The sequence below is a fragment of the Micrasema longulum genome, unplaced genomic scaffold, assembly GCF_059751315.1.
Source record: "Micrasema longulum isolate JH-2025_06_02 unplaced genomic scaffold, ASM5975131v1 h1tg000613l, whole genome shotgun sequence".
In the NCBI taxonomy this organism is placed as follows: Eukaryota; Metazoa; Arthropoda; class Insecta; order Trichoptera; family Brachycentridae; genus Micrasema; species Micrasema longulum.
In genome coordinates, this window is record NW_028277809.1 from 183,744 (window position 1) to 207,382 (window position 23,639).

Below are 23,639 nucleotides of genomic sequence, written 5' to 3' on the forward strand. Positions count from 1 at the left end.
TGATGCCATCCTGTTTCTTTAAGATCCTAGCAGTATTTCTACACCTTAAAAGGCCTCCGTGGTATAGTGGTCAAGACGCTTGACTCACGCACGGAAGGTTCCGGGTTCGATTCCCGGTGAGAACACTAAAATTAAAAATGTGATTTTTCTCAAGCCTGGATGCTCTGTAATGTAATTCACCACTGTAATTAGGCCTCCTGGCCTGTTGTGGTGCAAAAAAAAAATGAAACACGGCATAGTTGAATTCAAATCAGGAGTTGCGTATTGAGCGACGTCTACAAAGAAACTAATGGGGCAAAACGTAAACCTACTCATTTATGAGTAGTTGAGTCGCCTTCTGTTTGATGTGCGTATGCGGTTTCTATGGTTTATAGTAATAAAATTTCTAGACAAAAATTTCGGTACAGAAGTGGATGGATCTGTAAATTAATTAAAACTTGATTGTAAATGAAAACAGAGGCAATAGTCAGTGAATAAATGTTAAAGGTGATCTTAGTCAGGATCGGCGTTGTCGGGACGGCAGTGAAAACGGTGGACCCGCACTTAAGTGATAAAGGGGTGCACCAGGACTGAACTAGTAGATCCGGGGTTTAACCAAATTAGAGGAGCGCAGCGGTTATAACTGATGAGCAGTCTTGTTCATGAATACGGAGGTATTTGACGCGCGCTGCCTTCGATTGCGATGTTCCAGCAGTCCGTATGGTACGCGGTACGGCTCAAATTATTGTGGGTCTAAAGCACACGTAATTTGTGCCGCATGAATGTTTGTACTCTCTCCCAGACCATACTCTTCGTTGTTTTATTGACAATCATCCTATTTACCCGTTGATACTACAACGTTTCGTTGTTAATTAACCTGTTTTGATACCGCCCGTTAAGCTCGTTATAATTTAAACAGTCATTACTTACGGCTCTGAAACTTGTGTAAATACAACTTTCAAATGTATATTTGCAGCTGTCTGAAATAAAAAAAAACGCTTTCAAATCGCGCTCGTACATGGATATGCAAATTATACTTTCTTATACACTCGCAAACCTTTGAAACGACGAGTACTTATTTCTTCAACTTTTTACATATGACGGAAAAAGAGATTGACGGTACGTTTTCCAGCGTTCCTATCTCTCGACGTTCCGTTTGTTGGTTTTTTAGTTTTTTTTTTTTGCTTTGCTCATTAATTTATGTCGGATATTCTTTCTAGAAATTTTTCCCAAGCAAAAATAAAGAAAGAGATCTAGAAGTTTAAAGCTTTTAGTTTAAAATTAATTGCCAAATTAGGTATTTGGAATTAAAAGGTGCGTTTTATTTATTATCATCTTATTATGCGCCTTTCTATTATGGATATAGATAATATAAAGCTACAGCTAAATTATTCAACATTTTTTTTAAACTTTGCGCTTATTTAAATAAAAAGTGGATAGTAGACAGTACCGTGGATCGGCATCCGTCGATAGCTCTTTCAGCATTTGAATATTCCAGTATTTAAAGCGCAGTACCGAGGGGCTTATGCGCTCCGTAGATTTATCGAGCTGTGGACCAATATCCGAATGTTAATCTTGGAAAGCTTTTTGAGAGCTTTCAGAGACGCGGAACAACAACTGTTGATTGCTACCCCCCATCCCCCCTGCGAACGCGAACCAACAAAACAAACAATCTAACCCTTTAAATTGCATCAGATGAACGCAGAAAATTCTTGTTATATCTTTCACCCCACTGTTCGGATATTTCTATATAAATATATATATAGATGCAAATATTATTGATATCGTAACAAACCTATTGTGGAAATATTTTATTCAAATGAAAGCGTATCCTTTGAACTATCGAAATGATATGTGGTTTCAACATATATAAAGTTTGGTACTTATTCTAAGCGACTGAACCTTATTCAATAAGTTTGGCTTCGAGTTTCCTATAAATACTCTAAAAATAGCGAACCTGGAGGCAAATATTTCAAAAAAAGTTCAATGTTGAGTCTACATTAGGATTCGTAGATTTTCATGACCTTGCAAATGCTGATAGCATTTATCTGAGTCGGTCGGCATTAAGTGCTATTGACACACGGCATAAAAACCCAGAAAAAACAATAAGAATTGTTCTATTTTAGTTCATGTATATATTTTTAATTACGTCGATTTCCCAGTGGTTGTTGGGGACGCACTAGTCTCCGCATTTGCAACCATTCGTTTTCCCAGTTAGAATTTGGAATCTCCCCAGTGGCAGATTTATTTTCCACCAAAGCTCACTGCCGTCGCTTATGCCCCCGTGGGTCTCCGTACAACTGAATTCTCTTCATAAATATTCCAAAGGTGCTCGTTTCCTTTTCGTCCTAGTCTAGTTCCTTTCACCAGATTTAAGTTGAAAAAGTCGCCTCCTACCTGTATGCACTTAAATAAAGTTCCTTATTAAATATGCATGTTACTTTTGGGACATCCAGCATCCCGAGATGCGGGAAGAGGATGCGAAGTTTTTCTCTTAACATTGACTCGGTCAGGGCAACTTTAACTCTTTCGAGTAAACTGGGACTTCTGTTTTATGTGACTTTGAGATTGCTTCTTTTTTAAATGATTTGACCTCGTACTACCTTTCTAAGGTCCTGGATTATTTGATGAAATTTGAACTAGCACCGACATTTATCATTATTTATATTTATATATTTAAATCTTCAATTACAAAAAGTAAATACTTTTACTTAATGACAACATTTTGTTCAAATTTATTTCAACAGATAGGGAAAACATTTTTGAGAGGGGAATATGGAATTCTAGGCATTTACAGAGCTTATGACCTGTCATTGGCTGGTTTTTTTGCACCACGACAGGCCAGAAGACTCAATTACAGTGATGAATTACAGCGCATAACACTATTTTAGTTCGTGTTCTCATCGGGAATCGAACCTGGAACCTTTCGTGTGTGAGTTAAGCGTCTTAGCCATTGTATCACGGAAACCGCGAATAAATTAAATATTACTGATCTGATTGCTAGTTATGTTTTTAATTAAAAAAAAATATACTGTTATCCTGAAATGCGTTCGTTTTTATATTTTTGTACCTATATTTAAAATGTAATATTTGACATTCGCAACTAGAGGTAACTTTCTGTTTCTAATAAAGGTTTTTTTAAAATTATTAATTTCGATCGAAAAGCTTATTTATTGGTTTTACAGAAACAAACAGTCGACAATGATATAATAACATAAAAAAGGTACGGTTTAAAGACAGACCAGCAAAGTTTCTAAATAAAAATCATACATATTAAATTGTGGTACAACAAAAGGGTGTGTTTATGTGTATTCGTATGAGAGTAAGTGGTGAGGTGTGTTTGTGTGTATTTAAGTGGGAGTAAGTGTTCAGGTGCGTGTAAGTGTGAGCATAGTTAAATAGCAAGTGGGATCGTATCGCAGCCAGAAAGAATCAGTCTTAATTTATTTTTAAATAAATTAAGGGGTGTGTTAAATATATCAAGAGATGTGTATAATAAAGTATTATGTTTACATACATTGTATGTTTGCATAATACTTTATTCATTTATTGATGTACTCTTTACACATTTTGATCAGTTAGAGATACATTCAGGTACATGCTTATGTCACGATTGCCAAATACGAAAAATAAAAATGTTTTAAACCCAACGACGAAGTATGTAAATGTTGCAAAATGTTTTAATATGCAAAATAAGTCTCTTTTGCCAATTCTCAACCCGCACATAGCAAATATGAAGACTTATCTCGATCCATGTTTACTAAACTATTTGATGGCACTAACCCCATTTAAAACAGAATACCGCATTCATTTAGTTCTGAGAATAATTTTCTGCATATATTGCACATATCGGGCTTATGATCGAGCATAACCGCTTTATAAGTTGTAGATAATTATCGAACTTATGGAACGTGATTCAACCTGAAGCCGTAATGATCTTCGCAGTATCATTATATAATATGCATTATGTATTACAATTTACCGTAAAGCTGATATTAAGATTGCAACTTTAGACAATCGCGAAATATGTATCTTGGGTTGGTAATTCGGATATAACTTTTGTTTAACAGAAATGTACTTTGTACATAAAAAGCCCTTAAGTGTAACTAAAAAATAATAAACTTGCAATATTTAGGATGTAGATAGGTAAACGTTAAAAGCACCCACTCAGGTTTTTCTAGCAAATCGGAGCTGATTTTCATGGTCACAAGATTTGTGCCGACGCGCGACGTACTTGACACGCATAAGGATAAAAAATAGTTTTTACTAACACTAAGCCAACATGTTTTATCTTTATTTTATACATTTTATTGATAAATCTGCAAAAATAAATAAATAATGAACCGCTTGGATTTATGTTCCTACCCAGTTTAAATTACTTATTATTCTTTAGAAATATTATATTTATAATTTTATACAAAGTACATTGACGGGTATATTGCTATAAAGCAACATCCAACCTACTTTGAAAATACGTGTTTCAATATTAAAATCATTTACTATTTTTAAATTGATAATTCTTTATCCTTTCGGATTTGCGCATAATTTGATTGATTTTTATAATACACGCAATAATCTTTATTTATTTATTTTTTAATTAAAATCTAAAAATACTGCACACAAACATTTTCTTATGTGTGCTCTAATAATAACATTATAAATATTATTGGTAAGTTGTTTAATCCATATGCCTTACGTTTAGCCTTAAGTTTAAATTTAGTTTTTTTTTCTTTTTCATTAATGTTTTTTTGGATTTCATAATTTTACTGCCCTATATTAAATTAATTTCGGTGACTTCTCCTTCTTTTAAAATGGGACTCTGATCTTAACGTTTTCTCTGTTATTATGATTATGTTTACGTTGACTTTAATATTTCTTTTCCAAAATTTTGTGTTTTTTTAGAATTACTAATTTTGCAATAAAATATCTTATTATTTGCCTATATGTTAGTATTATATTTGCGTATCTATTTTTTCAAAATAATTCTTAAAGCTTTAGTATACTTAGTTTGTTTAAAGTTTATTTTTGTGATAAAAAAAAATATGCCGATACAGTAGTCAATCTGTGTAACAATAATAAGTTTAGTACAACGGAAAATTAATTATAAAAATGTTTTCTTATGCGCGATAAAAATAAGAACATTTATTTGTACTACGAAGATTCTCGAAAACGTATGAAAAATTAATAAAAACGATTTTGATAATAATGAACTTCTTTGAACGACGTCACTCACTAGTTTTCCTAAATCAATCAATGAGAGAATGTTATGATATATTTAGGTTACCGGGAAGCCAACCGACCAATCTGGACAACTCATAGTAGAGAACTTTAAACGTCACAGCCAGAGTGATTTTAAAATCACAAAACTTTAAAAAAATCATAGTGCCGATAATACGATATATATATTATTATTTTTGTCTAAGTTTGATAGTCTATTAGCAAATAATAAAAAAAAACACCGAACTTCCTCATTGTGTTGTAAATAATTTTGCATGAATCCTTATCGACTTCTAATTCCTCCTAAAACTGTTATTTTTTGTAATCTTTTTCGATACCATCTTAGTATTTTAATGAAATGTAAGTTTTTTGATGCAGAGTAACCAAACGGGTATTTCTATATTAAAAAGTATTTTTTCTGCGAATCAATAAAGATTGAGTGATTTATTTCCGATTCTTTATATAAACATTCTCATCCACGTGTATCTCTCAGAATAAGCGTTCTTAAAAAGTAGGCCTCCAATGAAGCTGTAACAAGCACCAGTAGTGATCAAAGGAATCGATTGTTAGTGTTTGTTAGCTCTTTAGCCTACTTCATTTTAGAATACCAATCAGCAATGTTAAGCTCTGTAGAACTTTCGAGTATATTAGCCTTTACCCATAGCAAAATATATATTTACTAACGTAGCTACCTCTACTGGAATCAAAGCTCTATCTTAAATTAGAACTTCTTCGGATTTCTTACGGTAAGACTTGGAATTTTATTTATTATATGTAGATTCGCAAAACATTGTAATTTTCAACACTAATTTCCGTGTTTATTTAAAAATCAAACAACGCACCGCTAAGGTATGAATCCGACATTAACGATGTCTGAAATATTTTTATACAAATATTGGAATCAATAATTTCGCCTACATCAACCAAAATTCTAACAATAATTGTACGAGTACTGATAGCAATCAGAATGCCTGTAACCGTAACCGTAAATATTGATAATACATTTCATTCTCGAGTTTGGCGCTTTGTACGAATAACCAGCCAGGTTTTGTCGCATCACAAACGGTACCAAAACTCAATTTTAACGGCTTTTTCCCTTGTCGATCTTCACTATAGGCACATGCATAGACCCGTAACAAACTCGTTTTTCGTATTCTGATATTATTTGGTAAACGTCATTGAATTTGTTGGTGGATTCAATATGGGTTGAATAGTGACCGTTTAAGCCAGCCAGCCAATGAAATATCGTTGACATCTTAAATAGACTTTAATTGTTTCCTTTTCACGAATGTTTATATCATGGAATAAATGGAATTCGGTATTTAATTAGTTATTTTACTTCTGTTTCAGGAAAAATTCGAACACTCTCCGTACTAGATGCCGAAAGCAAGGATCACTATTGGCTCACTGTATGCGCGCAGGACCAAGGCGTTGTACCACTTCATTCCTGTGTCAAGGTAAAATATTGTCATCATATTTTAATATTTCCTAAATTAATAGTGTTCTCACCGAGCTAAGAACCGAAGGATTGAGAAAGATAATTAATCGGCTAATCATATTTTCATTATACCGAAAATATCCATGAAAATAAGATGTTTCGTAAGCCTTGATATATTTGATTGATTTTCGGAAACTCCGTTAGTAGTTATTAAACTGTTTATCTTATAATCATATCAAATATTAAATAAAGCAAGAGTTATCCTAATCCACGCTGGGCATTTTCGATTGATCGCTCTCAAAGTGTTTAATAATGAACAGAAAATACCTATTTTCTGATTAAGATGTCAATCCGATATATTTATACAAATTTTCTTGTTGTTTTCCTCACATTTTTCTATTTCCTTCTGCATTTTTCGTTTGATGGTAAACAGGCCGAATTGACAGGATGAGACAGGCGTTGCTTCCGTGGCGTGGCACGTCCATTTGAAGATTAATTGGAATTCAATCAACCCATACCTCAATTCTCGCGAACCAAATAAAATTATTAGATTCAGCCTGATTGACTTAAGGAATTGTCCCCGTGTTTTCTGGCTACTCAAATCCATTACTTGTCTCTTGTTTACTAGATCGAGTAAAAACCACTTAAGATTTATTTGTTAAACCATAAGAACTTACCCGTTTACCGAACTGAGTAATAATATTTTGTAAGTTGTTGGATTGATGAGTAATGACGCTTTTAAGTCCCAAATTAATAAGGAAATATCAGTTTTTTTATAAACATTTTTAAAGTAATAAAGGTCTATAAAATGCTATCCCGTAAAAAGATTTTTTTTGCTAATTATTAGTAGCACAAAAAATATTTTTAAATTTGTAATTTTGAATTCCCGCAAAAACGGTCATTCCGTTGGCCACGCCCCTAATACGTTACGATTCATGTTTATTTGTTCCTGCCCATTCAAATTTTTATAGAAAATTGTCACGAATCTTGACGTCACAACTGTTAAGGCCAAACGTGTTGCGTTTTTCTAGCGACGTATTTTTTTAAAGTTCTTTTTAAAATTTAAATATAAAAACATTTCTCCACAACATCCATATTGATTTTGAAAATACAATGAATTGTTCTAAATCAATTTCATATATTTTTATCGGTATTCGTAGTATGTTATATTTCCCTATCGAACTACTTTTTTGCGTAATATTTTTTAACCCTCGTATGACGGAAGTTCAGACGTATTTTAATCACAAATGTTTATGACTACCAACAAATAATAAAAAATACTAAAATAATAAAAAAAATAAAGTTCTGAATGCTTGAAGGTAAACTTTTGGAATAATCTCAATATAATATAAAAATTTACATATCTCCCAAACTATAAAACTTCAGCTAGGGAAAGTAAGGTCCAATAATTAACAAATGACCTCCTCTATGTGCGAATTTGCTATGGCGGGTTCAGTTCCATTCACCTGTATATATATTTATGTAGAAAGTAAATTCGTTAAAATAGCGTGGCTGACAGACAGTCCCCCAGGACTCTATAACAGCTGCGGGTGGAGGTGGGTTTTCTCCCTCAATGTCGACTTTTGTGAAGTAAAAGAGCTGCAACTTTTATCATATGGGTGAGATTCATCCGGCTTAACCAATTCACCTACTCGACAACGCCTAAAAATATAAAATTTTCAATTTGTATACCTTTTCTTATACCAGTTAGTTTAATCAACACTGTTTTGAGCTCGTTCAAATAGAGATCCAGCCTGTCTGCAAGCATTTGGATTGTTTATTGAACTGAGTAATATGGTTTTATGGATCCATGTGTAACAACAAAAAACATTTGTTTCATATTATTTATTTGGGATATCAACACGAATACAGCAAATATATATTGTGTACAAACGAAAAAATGAAACCAATTATAGAAATCTACAAAAATACATTATACATAAAGAAGTAGGTATAGAATAAGAATTTGTGTGAGTGAGAAAGAGAGAGAGGGTAGGTGAGGGTCTGTGTGTACGTATGTGAGGGTATGTATTAGAGTGTGAAAGTAAGGGTGAAGGTGTGTGTATATACAATAAAACGAGACTGATATATAATATGCTTGTTTTTATATTTTACTTCTTAAACAATCAAATGCCCAAATACTTCTGTAATAAGATGGTGCTAAATAAAAAAATCCATAATTGTATTGCTAGAAATAAAAATAGAATAAAGCTGCCATTTAAAAAAAAACTGAATCTCAAAATTGTATTATGTGTAAAGGTTTGAAAATTTATGAAAAGATGCCTGAATGTATGAAGAATGAAAAAAGTTTGAATGAACTTAAATAGAAATGTTGTGTGTACTGTAAAATGATGTTAATAGATATGTAAGTAAAATAAGTGTAAATTTTAGTTTATATACTATGTTTTGTGATATAAGCTAACTTAAGAAATAAATAAAAATATTTAAAAAAATATTAATAAATATCAATTTTGCCTTGAAAAAATAGTGCCATTTTATTATTAAACCATTTAAAAAAAATAAAATTTATGTTTGAAGCACTTTGTAGTTATTTATTATAATTAAATTTAAAAAATTGTAGAAATGCTCGCGAAAGATGATTTGTTAGAAAAATAACAAATATAACATCTCCCTTTTTCATGATCGTGCAACCATGTCTCTCAAACTTAAATATAAGCTACCAGTGAAATCCAGTCCTTACTATAAAAATTTGGACAAATTCAAAATACTGTTGATTTCAAATATTAGCTGGTCCAAGAAGAAGTGTAATTTTTTTCAAAAATGCGTTGTCTAGTATGTAGGTGAAAAAATAATATTAAGGTTTCAAGCTCTTTAACTTCACTAAAATAAACAAATAGAAGAATTGAAGAAATATGCATGTTTAAACAAGACAGAACGGCGAATGTTACACAGTGTGTAAAGTGGCTTCTCAAACCAGCCAATGATAGGTCAAACGCTTTGTGAATGCTTAGTCTTCAATATACCTTTTTCTAAAAATTTACCTTTTTTTCAATCAAATTCTCAATGAATTATTTTTTTTATGGAGAAATAAATTGCCTTCTTATGATTTACCCAAATACTTCAAAGTTGAGGAAAATTTTCAAGACTATTAGAAAATGGAAATCAAGTTGTGCCAGAGTGAGCCTCGGACCTCTGATCCGTGAATCCGCGACACTACGCGACACTACGCGACACACCGCGACACTCCGCGACACTCCGCGACACTAGTCCGCCACGGAACTACAATCCAGTTCAACAATGTGTTAATACGCCTCTTAATTTTTAATTTTACATTCGAAGGCTCAGTTAAACAGAAACTCACTTGATAAACACACATTTTTATAAATTTCACGAGAAAGCGAAAATCGTACTTTTCTCACCCCCTTTAGTTTTCCTCACAATTTGTTTTCCCAGGGTTATTTTTTACTGACAGAAAGATATCCGTTATCGAGATTTTGTAATAGAATTAACGATTTACAATGTCCGCGTTTCTGAGATTTGTTTTGTGAAATTTAGTTTAGCAAGCCATTTGATGTTTCATCAGGGCAGGCGCGCGGTTTGTAATTAATTAATATTGTTTAATCTCTGTTTGCGTTTTGGATAAGCGTACTCGTCAACAACTTACATGGCATATTAAGTTCGGGGGATGAAATCGCAACGCTTACTATAATTTATTTTCCTAATTTTGTCGTAAACCTAACTCAGCGTAAGGGTAGGGGGTGTGTACCCACATTAGTACTTAGCGCCGTAATAAAATACCCGAAACTCGCAATATTTGGGATGTTTCATTCTAATGATTTTTATGCATAACATTAATCACAATTTGTTAATAAATTAGTATTTTTCAAATGTTGTATTTAAAAAATATATATTTTTTTGGTTTTGTCAGTGGAATACTGATTGAGAGATATATAAATAAAATTACTTTGTTTTATGAACCACTTTTTACTAACACTTTGAGCGCCGGCCGAATACGCATAGAATTTACCCTGTGCCCGGCCCATTTTTGTGAAATTTCATGCTTTGTGAAAGGTTTCTTAAAGGTGTCATAATTATGAAAATACTGAGTTAAATCAATTGAAACTTCTCATATTTATAAAAAATAATTAAATAAGTCATTTTTGTATGATAGTTTTGCCAACATCGGCCTCATTGGATGGAGAGCCACATATCGCATTGCAATGTACGCACAAATACAGGGTCTCACTCTTTTTTTTGTTCTTTGTATCCTGGAGCCATGTAAACACGTGATTATAATAACCTTGCGTTGTGTCCCGGTCCCGTGTTTTCACGTGATTTATCAGCAGCTAAAAAATACCAATAAAAGTTTAACTTTACAATGTATGTACTTTGTAAAACTTTAACTTTACAATGCTATGTACTTTTTATTTGATTTTTATAATATTTTAAGTTTTATTTTTTGTAGTTATTTTTTTTCCCTCTCCTTCTGTATTCATCATAAATTAATGTGAAACCTGTAATTGATATTACTTTTTTACATTGTTATCTTGTATTTATAAAAAAGACTATGATTTCCATAATAAATAAATAAATAAATATTGTCTTGTCCCAGCTTCGTGAACAGCCTCGAACACGCGAGACAGAACGCCGGTACAATGCGAAAATTCGGCCCCAGTTCACACGTGAGCACTGCGAAAATGCATATACGACGGAGTTTATTACGAGCGAGTTTACGAAAAATACTATTTATTTTATTCCTAGATGTAATGGAATTGTTAAAGAACGAACTAAGTAATAAAAATGTTTTTTTTGCCTCCATTTTCGACCGAAAAAATCGGCGGGAGCGACACATTCACGTCGAGCAAATTGCTACTACCACAAGGTCCTGTTCACGCGTGTTTACACGGGGACAATGTGACCGCGCGTGGTGCTGTGAGTTATCATTGTTTCGCGGAGATTTCGCTGAGATGTCTCGGGAAAAATATTCGTCCTACAAATTGCTGTTTATACGTGGAGAATGGTCGAGTACTGGGACAAAACAACATTATATTGTCCACGTATAAACGGCTTTTAATACTGTATCGTGTCAAACTAATGATGACATTACATTCCATTACATTCGTGGTTTGTAATAATACTCGAATTAATAGTGGAACGCCTTTTAATCGAACAACGCTTGCAAGTAGTGGAAATAATATCAAGGCTTTATTGACATAATGCATTAAGTCATTAAAACAAGTTGCGGGATAATCGCACTTAAAGCTTTTTTATTCTTCCAACGCATTATTTCTCCAGCAATTTTCTTTTATTTTAATTTATTTTTAAACTTTAAAAGAGTAATATTTATTCTAGGCGTAGCATAAAATTTGAAATCAACATATTGCACCTATATTTAAAAATATTTGAAATATTGACTCAATGCATTCTGTCAGTATAGCCTCGATATATTTCAAATATTCTTTAATATAGGTGCATGATGTTGGTTCTACATTTTATGATATGCCTAGAATAAATATTGCTCTTTTAAAGCTTTAAAATAAAATAAAATTGTGGGAGAAATAATGCGTTGAAAAAATAAAAAAGCTTTAAGTGTGATTATCCCGCAACTTGTTTTAATGACTTAATGCGATATGTTAGTAAAGCCTCTAAATATTCGAAAAAAATACGGTTCAGTTCTCGAAACGTATAGAGCTCTTTGTGAAATTATGAATTAACTGCGTGTCAAGTTTGGCGACAACATTATTTCCTGAATTGGTCCTGTTAATTGGCCTCCATGATTCCGTGATTTGACGACAAACAAACCAGCGCCACTTAAAGCATTGGAAGCTGATAAAACACGTACCATTTCGGAAATAACGCCGGATTTATTGGAAAACCTGACCATGAATTGGACCGACAGAATGCGCTACGTAACTGCCATATGCGGAGGACATTTTTTTTATTATTTATGTATTTTATTTTAAATCTTGAAATTATACACGCATATACATTTTCTTATGTCATTTTCAAAAAATAAATGTGTACTTTCATGATTCAATTTATTAAATTTTCCCAGCCATTCGTATGCACAGTAAGTTTTTCTGGGTTAATATGCTGTGGACATCCGTAATCTTTTTTCCGACGTTTCAGATCGCATTACTGTGTTCATTATCACTTTTGATGTTATTTTTGTACCTTTGCAATCACGCTAAACTAGGTAGTTGACGTGCCTTCTTCTTTCGCAAATTCTTTTTTGCTTCTTTTATTTCAATTATTGTTGTATAACGCTTAATAAAGCACCCGATATTTTATATTACCTACTTGAACATACATATTTAGAAGAATACGCCAAGTTTTATATTATAGAGTCAACGATGCAAATTGAAATCGGGCTATTCTGCACCCAGGTTTAGAAATAAAATTCCCCACATTCTTTTAGTGGATGTTCCATTGTGCGGTCTCAGTTCATCCAGGATATCCAAACCCAGTTTCAAAGGAAATCGTTAGTCCGACATCACACAGATGTCTGCTTTCTAAAGACCCCTGGACTATATCGGTTCACATTCCATTCATAAACCGTACCCTGGAACTTCTTTAACGAAAATGGCTTACGAGTCTATGTCAGTCTCTCAATACTGAGCTGAAATATCACTGTTTTCACCGGACCTAATGTGTTTGACCTAACTTGCAATACAAATATCGAAGATTTTATAAATTACTTACGTAATTTTATACAATTCAAATGTAATAAATGAATCCACTTAAATTTGTAAACCAGTAACCGGTTTCAACCCTCCCGCGGTATTGTGTGACTGGTAATGTTTTCAAGAAGGTCAAACTATGATTTATAAAATTAATCAGTGATTAAAGAAAACTGATTAATTTAAGTATTGATTACTAAATAAATTAAATACGTAATCCTTACTCTCGGATTACAACGGGGAGTTAAAACAGTCCATTTTCAATAGTCCATAAAGGAAAATCGAATTTTCTATATGAAAATGAGTATAAAAATTATCTTTATCGGTAAGCTGTGATTGATAATTTAATTTGAATATTGGTTTTGCTTTGTAAACTATAGAATATTTTCACGAATCGAAAATAACATTAAAAAAGTATTTAATATTTAGAGCGATTTTTTACGGTTCTAATGATATAACTTTCAATAGTATTAATGCATAAAAAACTAGTTTTTATTTATGATTTTTTGGTTTAAAATCGAGCACATTCAAATCGGCTCGCCCTTGGCGTTACATCATTTCGACGCCACAAATCTTGTCGCAGAGTGCGCTTCCAACTAATATTGCGCAAACGCATAGTGCGGTAATATAATACGTGCCGTTAGTCACATAGGGTGCGAAACGTCTCGTTTTCGGGTAATTCAAAATATACCATCGTAGTCCTTATTAAAAAAAAAAAAAACATGAAATGACCCTATTGAATAAAACTCTTTTAACTTCCTATTGTAATATCGGCCTTGGTCTGATACCGGTGTAAGACTACTTTGCCTTTGTTATAATACTAGTGCAATGATCCATGCATCGTTCGATGCGGATAAAGGTTTGTAAACGTCAAACTCCACTAGAGCAAGGTTCACCCGGGTAGTTCTTCATTCTTGCTGTTCTCTTATTGTAAATGAGGATAGGTTTTAAGTTTATTCTGAAACCTCACTTCTCTCTAGCAGTTTTGTAACTCTGCTGGAAAAGTATTCCATGCCAGAAATCCTGCGACCCCAAATACTCGTTCACCGAATTTAGTGAGCAGGGGCTAATAATTACTTTTCCAATCACTCTGGAAGAAGCTGGTCTAAGCATAAAACGTATTACGATAGTTCATCTAGTTTATTTTACAAACAGAACTGTATTCTTTATCCGCCCGGAGTAAAAAAAAATAGTTACAAGTTAAAAAATATTATCATATCTCTTTGATTTGGTCATGCTACAACACTGTTCATTTAAATAAAATAAAAAAAATATGGGAATTGCTTTATTCTTTACCTTGCTTATGATATATAAGGTTTATATTTCAAATAAGTGGATTTTTCTGCTATTATTTTCCTTTAGATTTAGCTAACTGTTGAGGATCGGGAAGGATATACTCGTACTAAAGTGGGTCAGTCAGGAACTTCTCAGCGTTTGCTCATGTGAAGAGGACACCACTCAAAACTCCTCAGGAGAAGCCGGCCTATTGACAGTAGTCAACAGGCCTTCCGTTCCACTAGAAGAGTATTCGGTATTTTTTGCCGACTTTGGTTTATTATACCAATTGCCTGCACTATTTGGACCATGTACAATACTACCTCTCGTGTGAGTTCTTTATTACCTATCACCGATGGGATGCTGCATAGTTCTTCACCCAGGCTTCTGCATCGCGCCTCTGGCTGTTGTTTCTGAAAGCTGAAAAGGGGGCAATGCATTAAAAGGTGAGGGACATCTTGAGGAGTTTCACCGTCGCATGGGCAGCTGTCGATCTCGGAGAGCTTGAAGCGATGCATGTAGCTCATGACTGTTCATTGTATCTGCCTTTCCCCTTCTGGAGTTCAGTTGGTTGATAAAATACAAGATGGGTGGCAGAATCAAGTGTAGATTAAGGACTAGCGATGCAACAGACTTCTGCTTCTGCTTTCGCAACTGCGGAAGTTTTACATGTTTTTTGACATCCGTTACAGAGAATATTTCAACCAATATTTGTGAATTTGTCTGTGGCAAACGCATCTACCAATGCGGTTTTTTTCTAAGCCTTCTTCCGTGACACAATTTAAACCAAGCGGGTGCAATCGCGTAAGCGAACTTCAAAAAAGGGGCTACAAGTTAAAGGGCTAAAAGTGCTTTAAATTAATTTAATTTATGCAGATCCAGTGTCTCTAGACATCCCATTAATCTTTGGTTGAAATTCACAGATTCCCTTTTTTTATAACGTATATTTTAATAAATCATTTATGTTTATATTGTAACATACTTTCGATGTAAAAACATTACACGGCCAGCGCTACGTTCTTGGTTGTCAGATTGATTCAGTTCGAATAGTTTAGGAATCGCAATTACAATCTCATCCTTAAATTTATCATTGCACATTATGAAAAAGGTAACAGTTGGATTGTATCTACGGACAAATAAACGAATCAAGAAACTGTCATGCGGGTGTCTTCTGAGAACTTTCTGGCGATGAACTAGATCATCAATTACTACTGGACCTGGTGTCAAATCCAACCAGATGACCCATGACTTCAAATGGAACACTCAAGATCATTGAATAAACTGGCCAAGATGTATTTTTTTCTAGATAACGTTTTCTATGCGTCGCCATATTTTTTTATTGATGCCAGATTTCGGTCAAATTAGCAACTTTGAATATTTAAACTAATTGTATTTAACGTTTTTGAATGAATTAAAATAATAAAATTTAAAATTCTAATTTGTTTATTTAGCATTTTAAATGGATTAAATTAATAATTTAGAATGTTTGTAACAAATGATAGTTTATTTAGCATACTTTAATGGATTTTGGAATCAGGTAGAAACTTAAATTAGATACAAATAAATGTATAAATCTGATTATTATATAACAAATTCACACACTGAAAGCAAGGTGTTTTCAGTTCAAATATTTTTCTCTGATATATTTCGGTATTTTATGTAGTAAACTTCGAGCCTAATGATTCCTATCATGCTTTAAGCTTTAAATAAAATTTTGTTTTTAGATCCTCCACGAACTAACCGTTGCAATGTGTAAACCACACACGAATTTAATTTTAGAACACAACTAGTTTCTGGTATTCCGAATAAAAGTGTAAATATTTGTGTGTGGTAAATGTATGTATGTATATATTTATTTATTTTTATTTATTCATATAAAGATGCATATTACAAAAAAACGTATCCCTAACTCTATGAGGCCAAGAACCCTGGGTTAAGTTTAGATACAACATAATATAAAGTGGAAGCATGCATTCTACTAAAGAATAATACACAAAAATTATAACATAAACAAAAATTTAAATAAACATCTGGATAACACGCTCAATAGTCATCATTCCATGTCCGCTCCCTAGTTGGAGCATGTGGTTTCCACGAAGATCCTGCAGGAATCTCTTTCGGCTGCCAGCTCCTGTGCCTCTTCCCAAGTCAGGTTCGCGTCTCGTAGTTCTGACATGAACTGCCGACGAACAGTCAGCAGTGGACGTCCAGGACGTCGAGAACCTGATGCCTTGTAAAGTAGGCAAGCGCGGTTAAGGCTCTCAGGAGGCATCTACAGTATATGGCCAAGCCAACCGTATCGCATCCGCTTAGTGACAGTTGTCACCGGAGTTTGCTGCGTCCATTCTCTTATTACTTCACTCCACAGAAAGTCAAACTACCGCACACCCAAGATTCTTCTGAGACACCTATTCTCAAAACTCAGTATTTTGCTGTTTTGGGCCCTTGTGAGGTGCCACAATTCGCATCTATAGAGGAGGATAGGTGTTATGCAGGTGTTATATAGGCGGCATTTGGTTTTCACTGAGTAAATATATGATCTCCAGACAGCCTTCAAACTGTTGAATGTGGCGCTTGCTATTCTTAGCCGCACTCCCAGTTCTTTTTTAATGCTGCCATTTTCCGTAACATATAATTCCAGTTATTTGAAACTCTCGACCCTTTCGATGATTTGGTTTGACAGTCAGGGAATTTTGGGCATCAAGGTGAAGTGTACGCTCAATAGTAACATATATATATCTATGCAATGTCTCGCAGCAGTCTCCTGCAATGGTCTCTTCCCTTAGGAAAAAATCCAAACTTGTACACTTCTCCCGAAAATGGCTTTCGTTTTGGAGAACTTAATATGTTTATCTATGACATTGAATACTCTTGTGGCCACAAAAGATAAATTTATCTGAGCAAAAGTCGTACGTGTTTTTTTTATGTAATAATTCAAACCACAGGAAAACCTAGTACGAGCATTCTACTAGGATCTCCTCTTGTAGCCGCATGACTAGAAATGTGTCAATGACTCTTTAAAAAAAAGTCTAATATCCAGTGCCTTCATAAATTGAAACACTGTCTCAAATGGGAAAGTTGGGGGACATCGAAGAATCACTCCAGGAATGTTTTTTTGTACATTTTTCATGGGGGTTCATGATAGACGCTGTGCAACCTCCCCAGCCCACTATACCATAGGTTGCCACCGACTGGAAAAGAGCAACATACACAGTTCTGAGAGTGCCAATGTCCAGGATGTTCCTAAAGAGAGCAGAATAAATGACGCAGCTTTCTTAATCTGGAAACCAGTGAATGGAACTGTACCTCCCATTGTACATTTTTGATAATAATTATTCCCATATATTTAATGTAGTACACATATACCAAAATGTTAAGTCTGGTCATGTCAAAAGCAGGCAGAACCGAAGGGCATGTATGACAAGATGTATGAATGTGAAAGAAGCTATAAATGTATGTCAGTATAAACGTGTGTGGCGGTCCATTCTCTCTGCTACCTCTACGGGGAAATGGCGTGATGATAGTAGTAGTAGTTATTCTACAAAGTAAATGCTGTAACAGAACAGTAATAAAAGGGAAGACATTATGTAACATCGTCATTTAAAGAATCCATCCACGTTAAAGCTCAATCAAAATAATATCCTTGTTTAACATTTCTACTGAAATGACAGCGAGTAATTTCATTGGTTACAAAACTAAACACGTTTGTATGAAAATCTAGCCATGGTACATCACCTTCCCTTACTTGGTGCCGTCCTGCTATTAGCTCTGTGCGATGTATTTCTATCTGACAAATGAATATTAATATAACCCTTCCGCAGTACACGGCCGTGGGGAATAGTTCTCGCAGAACAGTACCTTTGTGGTTGTAAATACGGTATTAATATTTGTATAATGAAGGCTGACGTGCACGTGAAACCCGGTAATCGTTTTGTCACGATAAAATAGTCGTTCAAGCAAAAAAGCTTAAGCCAGAAAATATGATTACATTATGGTAATATCTGTTTACGAAAACAGCAGAGAATAGCAGCTTGAATCAAACTGACATTTGATTCGAAAAAGTATTTTCTATTAAGTTCCTATAAATCATTAGTCAGTGAAATGCTTAGTCATTGCAGCGATTGTATAATGAATTTCCCTTCTTTCTATTAATAAAAAATATAATTTATGTTTAAACTCACTGGTGTTATTTTTATGCTGATCGTAGAATTTTCTGGAACGGTTATAAATGAGTTTTTGAATAAACTTTATGTACCCGACTTTCGATTGATTTTTGTTAGTCGAAACGAACTAATATTTTTTTGCAAGCAAATGTGATCAGATTTTAAAATGTGTAACGTAGAAGTTATACACGGATATTTCGGTTGAAATTTAAATCACTTGTAAATTAAAATAATTTGTAATTTTAAAAATACGCTTACGTTCACACTGTTTGTTTTCAAAAGCTACAAAAGATGTTATATTTGATAGATTAGTATAATTAATCTACATACGTACAAATTAATGTTATTTATACAGAGACAAATTATTAATATTATATTTACATTGGGGGTTCTAAAATCATGTAAAACAACACAGTGCAAAATGATTTAATAGTGAGAAATGTTAATATTGTAAATGATTTAATTATCCTATTTACCTGTTCAGTAGGTAGGTACAAAACCCGATTATATTTACATTACTATTTGCTTATTTCTAGTAATTGTTTAAATATTATAGATTCATGGTTTGACAACAAATCTATCAAATAATTAACTTTATTCATAGGTTCGTGGACTGTTTCAAAGGTTTGATAATATTGTCCAATGTGTATTGAAATTAATTAAGTAAATTATTATATTTGTGCTGTTATGCTGTACATATTACGAGCATATCTGCATATTACAATAATATTGACAATTTCAACTGCCGAAATTCGAGATTAATGTGGGTTTTGATATAATTGCGATTATGCTCTTTTGTAAAGAAAATCCAACTGATAAGATACTTACAATTTTTGGTTTATTACACACAAAAAAAAAGAGATTAAACAACTTTCGTAGCGCGACAATGAGAGAATAAAAGTAAATTATAATCACAAAAAATATTTACACTTTCAAATGGACCCAATAATCAACGCTTGTATTAATTATCTAAATTAAGCGCGACTTTACCATTTTCATTATCTGGGAATATCTCCACGACGTCATCGTTTTCTAGCGTCTAGTTTGTATGAAACGAAACACTGCGCGACGGTACAGCACCGCTTGCAGAGAGGTTTTTAAGCACCGTATTTTACGAGTAAATCGTGATTTTTTCGAGTTTGTATGACGGCTATTGGGTGTCAATGAACAAACAAATAATAGAAGCTTTTTGACAGTCTCGGACAACAATCAATCCCTTCTGTCCGTAAACCGAGCTTAACTTGAAACAGTTAGCATGGATAATATCCACATCTAGTCACGTCTACTAATATAATTAGTTAATGGTGATGACTGTCCACAGGTGTACATCGTCGTGGAGGATGAGAACGACTGCGTCCCCTTGACGGCGGAGAGCATGTACCGGGGCAGCGTTGTGGAGAACTCTCCCGGCGGTCGTCATGTGCTGCAGCTAGCAGCCGAGGACTGCGACAGGACTTCGCGCATCTCCTTCCGCATCCTCTCCGGCGATCCTGGAGGTCTCTTCACCATCAACACCACTACAGGTCAGTGAAAGAAACATACACCCTTTGAATAAAATAAACTACGTTCATTTTATAATTACTAAAAATAACAGAAATATACACATAAACTAATATAAAAGGAATATATGCATCCGATTACAATTTTTCAGAAATTTACCTTATCTTAGAATAAAGGAAATGTATTTTGAGTTTCAAATAAAATAAATAAATTAAAAATGTACGTTTAAAAAAATAGTAAAACATGTTGCATAGATAATACAAAAAAGCACTGTAAGGAAGTTTAGAGCGAGGAAATAAAGAAAAGGGATTTTTAACAATAGAATTGCCCAATTCTGAATTTACTTTCAATAAATTATGATTTTAATATAAGATTTCGTTCCACTTGGAGCAAATATGAATAATAAATTAATTTTGAGCGCAGATTTTTTTATCCGATCAGATGAGAACTTATTAAAAATGGTCAGTAAATATTCATGATTAATATTAGTGACCGACTGAAGTTTCGGTTTCGGTTTCTGTTTCAACTAGTTTCGGCTAATATAACGAGTTTCGGCCGCGGTGCCGGTTTCTTAAACATCGGTCCAGCCGAAACCTGAGGTTGTGACGTGTCGGGTTACGTTTGGCTATACTCGAATACATTTTATGGCTCGTGACTCGGCCGATTTTGTGATTTGTTGACTATACGAGTAATTCGTAGTTCTAAGATCTTTCATATTTATATTTTTGTAATTCCTTTACAGTTAATACGTTAAAGTTCCTATGGCGTACATCGAAGAACTGTCACGTATACGTTATATGTAGGGGAGACCGGGGTTAGTAGACTATAGGCCTTAGTAGACTCATCGGTGATAACTCTTCCGGTTCTCAACAGAGGGCGTTCTCCCGTCTCCCGTCTGGAACGTGGCCGGTGCGGATTAGTATTTGTGTTCCTTTGGATCGCAACACATGAATCAATTCACTTAGAGCTGATTTTCAATATTTTACTTCGTTGAGTAACTTTTTTACTTCTATTTCATTATTTTTTATTATCCTTTAAGTAAACAAAATCATATATACGTATAGCGAATGATAATTTTGCATCTTTCATGAGTGAATAGCGGTAGTTGTTTTTCTTGTTAGACCAGTCGTTTACTGAAAATAATGTTTTCAAATGAAAACTGACGACTTCTCTGCTCCGGAATATCTAAGGGAACTATGCATTCTAGATGAACTAGCTGACAGGCGTCTCACGCTTAGATCAGCTACATCTACAGCGAGAGAAAAAGTTATTATACCTCTACGCAAACAGCGCACTAAATTTAGTGAACGCGCAGTTGCGGTCGCAGGCCCTATGGCATGGAATGCTCTCCCAGCAGAGGTGCGAGGCTGTGAAAGTGAAGTGATGTTTCGGAAAAAACTTAAAACCCACTTGTTCTCTAAATCATTTGAATAAATCCGTAGCATGTGACACCAAAATAAATTGTTTTAATTAAATTACAAATTTAAAAGCTTCAATCAAATTAATTTAACAATAGTATCACTATGTAAAGCGCCCTTGAGGTATTTTATTACGAAAATGGCGCTATAACTTATCTTATCTTATCTTATGGCTAATAACTTATCCATAATAGTAATGACTTGGGCTAGTTGACTCAGCGGCATTGGGTACTCGACTCACCTAATTTGAGAACGCTATTTACACCCAATGCATAATCACAATATCTACTATCTTATGTTTACTTCTTTTTAAACATAAAACTTACCTATTACCGCTTTATATCAATCCAAAAAGAAAGTTTTTTTAAAATTTATTTACGTTTACAATTATTGTTTTGTTTTATTATACTGTCACTCTATAAGTACATAATTGTTATTGAATAAATAATCTAAACAAAAAGTATGCCTTTTAATATTTTTTACTGGATTTATCTAACATTATCCTTTTATTTTGGAATGAGTTTACTAACCCAATACTATGAGTCTAATAGCCCCACACCCGGGGTTGATCGACCCACCGGACGGGATTTACTGTAAACATAATTGCTTCCTTACAGGCAGATGTTTTAAGTTTTTTTTGTATGATCACATAGTCAAATGTATATATTGCAATACTCGATTAATATTCCATCGGTAAGATACTTTTTTCCCCCTTTTTTAAATCACTCAGTTAAAAGTGGGTCCACTAGCCCCGGTCTCCCCTATAACATAACAGCGAACCAAAAATTTACTCATTAAATTTTGTTCTAGTTTCGGCCGAAACTAGAACAGAGGTCGAAATTCGATTTCGGTTTCGGCTGAATATTTCGTTTCAGTCGGTCACTAATTAATATATAGTACGGTTTTTGCGGTAAATTCAGTGTGGCCACCTCCGCAAAATAACCGAAAAAGAAAAACGGATAAATACTTTGGAGTGGTTGACATTTAATAAACACCCGGTGAAACCCCCAGATTAAACGTCCCGCCATCGAAAGCGTTATTGTTTTTAACTGGTAATTTGAGTTAATTGGATCTCTAAAAGTGGGTTTGAAGTTTGAAGGAAACGTGAATATTTTATTATTTATTAGGTATAAATCCAGTATACTTTTAACATTGTTTATTTACTAACATCACACGTTAGATGTTTGACGGATGACGGAGTATCCGAAATACTATTTGTTTTAAATATTCAATAACCCGAACCGTTATACGCCATAATGATAAATGTTTACTTGTCTTGTCCAAAATAGTAATTATAGCAATCCTCTTACGAGTACAGTTTCACGATAATCATTCTGCTCTCAAAGGGGTTCCTATTTATATTATGTTAAAGGCGTAAAAGGGTAACTGAATATTCATGATTTCATTCGTAACTTATTTCTGTAAAACCCATTTCTGTGGCATTATTATTATTTTTGTTATCGCGAAAATTAGTTTTGGTTAGCCCGTTCGAGGATCGTATTAATTAGAATCTTCTTTGTGATTATGGTAGATATTATCTAACCCATTGTTGGAGATTTTAAGAGAAAGCACTAAAACCTAAAAAGGTTTTCAGGAAAGTTAACTTTATGGCCAATTATTTTCGCGTCGAACTTCTAAACTGGTTTTACCGGAGCTCTAAACCTAAACCTTATATTGTCGTCCTCTCCTACTTTTCGCTACTAATAAATGGTTTTCAAAACAATTTTTAATTGAACGATTTTCCGTTTTCAGGATACGCGTTCAGCGTTAAAGTTGTTTTGTTCTTAATAAAAAGTACGCTTCAAATACTAAAATACCATTAGAAATACATTTATATTAGGTATATAAATTATAAAACTATTAAATTATTGAGTTATACGTAGATTTGAAAACTGCTGAATCGCTCATTTGTATTTTTATTTGAAAGTATGTGTTTATTTGTTGTATTATGTGAATATGTCGGTAAAATATTAAATAATTGTATACAAATGCGTTTATTTCTTAAACT

The 23,639-nt window shown here is 33.6% G+C and overlaps 1 protein-coding gene across 1 annotated transcript in view; it reads left to right on the forward strand.

Moving 5' to 3' along the window:
* Positions 1 to 1,076: 1,076 nt before the first annotated feature.
* Positions 1,077 to 23,639, forward strand: part of LOC148280129 (fat-like cadherin-related tumor suppressor homolog) — a 64,465-nt gene continuing 41,902 nt past the window's right edge. Inside the window, exons 1-3 of the mRNA XM_088228880.1 lie at positions 1,077 to 1,098; positions 6,547 to 6,653; positions 20,035 to 20,236. Of these exons, the coding sequence (XP_088085006.1) occupies positions 1,077 to 1,098; positions 6,547 to 6,653; positions 20,035 to 20,236 (331 nt within the window). The remainder of the gene's footprint in view (positions 1,099 to 6,546; positions 6,654 to 20,034; positions 20,237 to 23,639) is intronic.